General features: G+C 29.4%; 1 protein-coding gene across 1 annotated transcript; it reads right to left on the reverse strand.

The window, feature by feature from the left end:
• Positions 1 to 2,132: 2,132 nt before the first annotated feature.
• On the reverse strand, positions 2,133 to 3,696 carry LOC108756741. The gene is made up of 4 exons (XM_018500766.1): positions 3,636 to 3,696; positions 3,478 to 3,543; positions 2,952 to 3,117; positions 2,133 to 2,621 (listed from the first exon to the last, which is right to left on the reverse strand). The coding sequence occupies exons 2-4, from the start codon at positions 3,493 to 3,495 to the stop codon at positions 2,476 to 2,478; spliced, it is 330 nt and encodes a 109-aa protein (XP_018356268.1). The 5' UTR covers positions 3,496 to 3,543; positions 3,636 to 3,696; the 3' UTR covers positions 2,133 to 2,475.
• Between the last annotated feature and the right edge of the window lie 260 nt (positions 3,697 to 3,956).

A 3,956-nucleotide genomic window follows, 5' to 3' on the forward strand; every position in this document is an offset into this window, starting at 1 on the left:
GTCCTACTGTACGTTCAGCGGCTCTGGTTGAACCTATCGCAGTTCCAACTTTGATCGCCCATTCGACAGCATCGCTGCAGAACATGTGGTGGACATGCATGAATGATATTACCTTATCCACCGTATACTCAACACCGGTAATTTACGTCTCCTAGTAACATGAACTAAAGATCTCCGAAAATGATATCTTAGACGCACACAATCTCGAATACGATCTCTATCATGATCTTTGTCATTCAGCATATTTCTTATTATTATATTTCTTACATATGTATATCTATGTACATAACAAAAAAAAGTTTCGTATAATATAATGTTACATATAATAAGAATAAATGCATTGCACTTTTGGAAAACGAAACTTTTTGCTTGTTGCCTCTTTCTACACTCATTCCTACAGCTCGTTTATATATAAATTTGTGATAAATTTATGGTAAATTAAAATATAGTACTCCTAAAAAAAATTTTTTTTTCTGACGTTAAAAAGAAAAGTTTAATATCTTACTATAAATTATATTAAAATTGATTAAAAACAAGCTAATGTGTTAAAGAAACAATAAAATTTTTAGTTATGTTAACAATTTATTATGCACCATTGGATTGGCGAACGAATAATATTTGAGTGGTCAAGAGCTTATTTTAACATATGTAATACATCTTAGGAGCTAATAGAGTTTGAATCGGCCAGTCAACGACCTCTATTTCGCAGTCCATTGTATCACCATTGATGCCGAGGTCTCTATATTGCGCGATGATACCTCCTCCGGTAATTGTCGGAAATTGCCTCAACGCCATACCAATTATCCAATTACTCTCTCGCGTAAAAGGAATAGGCGTTTGCGCGAATATCGGAGGATTTTTTTTCGTCTTGCTAGCCCAATGCGCATTTATTCTGTAACATTTTACGCATTCCTGTCCATTTAATCTCTATTTTTAATCACGGTCAGACGAAGGCAAGATGCCATGTTATATAATAGTACCAACGCATCATTCGCATGTTCGTATTTTGTATTTAGTTCTTATGGCCGCGAAAGTTATGACAATGTTCATCACTATTTCAAAGGCGCACAGATTACTATTTTAGAGACGACTTTTCGCATATAGAAATATTGTGTATGTGTGTGCGTGTGCGTGTGCGTGTGCGTGTGCGTGTGTGTGCGTGTGCGTGTGTGTGTGTGTGTGTGTGTGTGTGTGTGTGTGTGTGTCTGTGTGTTTTATACAAGTATAAATTCGTTAAAAACCGATCAGATTGTAAGCTGTCTTATGTCAAAACAGAAAGGGTATACTATCATGTGATACTAATAATAAAAAAGGTAAAATAAATAACAATATATTGTTGACTAATTTCTTTTGAAATTACTTAGTGTTTCTTAATTGACTTTCAAATTGTTTACTGTATATTTTACGAATGAATAGTATAACATTGATTCTTTTCAGAAGACATTGTTATTTTTTAATATTTTTTACTGTACTGATGTATGATCGTAATTAGTGTAGTCGAATGCTGTATTTGCACTATTTTATGAAGAGACGATATCACTAAATTTTTTCCGGACTGGATAATGTATTGTATTATCATTGCACGAAGAATGCATCATATTGACATAAGTTTGAAATACCAAACTTAGAGACATTTTGAAAAATACGTTTGGACTAATCTCAGTAATTTTGATTTTTTCGCAGTTCTGCATCATCTGCTTTAATATTAAATATACATATATTAATGTATATATGTAAATATACATATATAATTTTTTAGCATTTTTTTTATGATTTAATGTTTATATGTTACAATTTAATTATAATAATAATAAGATTTTTAAGATTAAATTTGTGAGAGATGATTAATGTTATAGATAGATGCGTTGAAAATCCGGCGCGCAATAATATTTCTTTTAAATTCATTTAAAGAATACGTATATGTATTAGCTCAACATTTGACCGTTTAGCTAACTTTGACCGTCAAGTAGCGCTTCTCATATTTAAATAAATTAATCATAATAGTTTTATTATGTAAAACGAAATAAAATTGAGAAATATATATTTTGCTGCTTAATCTTTTATTTTATTTTTACAATTAGGCTGTTATTTGATTATTAATTTTTTTTTAAACTATTTAATTATAAGTGCGTAGAAATAATCATATTTTATAGTGCAAGATTAGTGCTTATTTTAATATTTATAGAATTTCATGAAAGAAAGATATTGATTAGAAACAAAAGTAATTCTTGGTTAGTTTATATTCCAAATTAGAATAAGTTTTCTAATAATTATTTATCAAGGACTTATATATTTCTTTTGGAGTTGTCATTTGGAAAGGCGGGTGTTCTCTTTTCTGGTTCTTGTATTGTATCAGTATGGTGTCTATTTGGTCTTTATATCAGTATCTTTTTTATTTTTTCCATCACTTCCATTTTTTATTTTTGATTTTTCTTCGTCACCTGGCTCATCATTTTCATTTGACCTTCTTTTTTTTTATTTTTTCCCTTTTTCTTTATTTTTATAATGTTTTTTCTCATTTTTTTTTTTACAATCTGAATCGTCTGGTTTTTTTGTTATAGTTGGTTCTGTTGGTTCTTTTGTTATAGTTGGTTCTGTTGGTTCTTTTGTAGGCTTGGTAACTAGATTTAATATCAAAAATAAATTAACATTAGTAATTGATGTACTTTTTATTGTAAATATACACAAGATGTCCTCAAATTGAGGGATAATATTATTGTAACGCAAAACTGTGAAAAATTAGTTAATAAAAATATAAGCCATTTTTTCCATCAAGCAGTCTTTTTATGTATAAACTTTAAACATTTATACTTAAAAAGACTGCTTTACGGAAAAAGTTACTTATACTTTTGTTACTTAATTGTTCATGAAATTTCATGTTGCAATAACATTTCCCTTGAATTTCGGGACACCTTGTAGACGTATATTTAATAAATATCATAGAGGCATACTTTTTATCTTTCGAATAGATGCGTCGCGTATAAGTGCGTCCCGTATAGGTGCGTCCCGTATAGGTGCGTCCCGTATAGATGCGTCCCGTATAGATGCGCCCCGTAAAACTGATGTAGATTTAGTATAATGATGCGCTAGCATCACTGTTAGTAAGAAAAATAAGACCTGAAATTTTTAACACACATTATATTAATTTCAAAAATATGAGCTTGTTTAAAAAGTTTTTGAACTTAACCTTTATAATTTTCTGGGTATTTATAATTTAGTTAATCTTGTCGAAAATGCTCTTTGAAATTCTCTTCTCTTCGATTAGGAAAGAGATATCGACTACAAAAGAGAAAATATTTCGAAGGAGACAAAAATAAGTTATATACGAGTATGTTTGCGCATGCGCGCGTGTGTGTGAAAGGTAACTTCAAAAAATTATAAACATAATATTCAAAAACTTTTTCAACTGTTTTCGACTTTATTAACGTGCAAAAATTGCAAGCAATAGTTAAACAACCATTACTGAATAAAACTTACGTATTTTAAGAAAGCCATTGTTACGGATTTCTTTCAGTGTCTCCTTCCTTGATATTCTAATAAAAACTATGAGAAATAGAGCAAAATTGTAATACATTAATATATATTAAACATTTACGCGTGAACGATTTGTATAACATATTTTTAAAAGTATTTACCCAATATAATTCTAAGAGGATTGTAAGAAGGTAAAGAGGAATATTTACTATTGTATGGTACTCGCTTGCAAGAACTATATATACTCATGTTAACTTATTATCTATACCTTACGTAAGAATAACATAGAGTAAGTAAATGCAGAATATTCGATATCTAAATTACTAGAAAATTATATACAGAGTCACTGCAACAGCGATAACTAAATACTACATTCTTCTGTGTGTGTACACGTGTGTGTATATGTGTGATTAAATAATTATGTAATGTACGTAGGAAAAATAAAGAATAAATAAGGGATAATATTTAAGGATAAATAAATA

This window comes from Trachymyrmex septentrionalis, unplaced genomic scaffold, assembly GCF_001594115.1.
Source record: "Trachymyrmex septentrionalis isolate Tsep2-gDNA-1 unplaced genomic scaffold, Tsep1.0 scaffold13, whole genome shotgun sequence".
NCBI classification, from domain to species: domain Eukaryota; kingdom Metazoa; phylum Arthropoda; class Insecta; order Hymenoptera; family Formicidae; genus Trachymyrmex; species Trachymyrmex septentrionalis.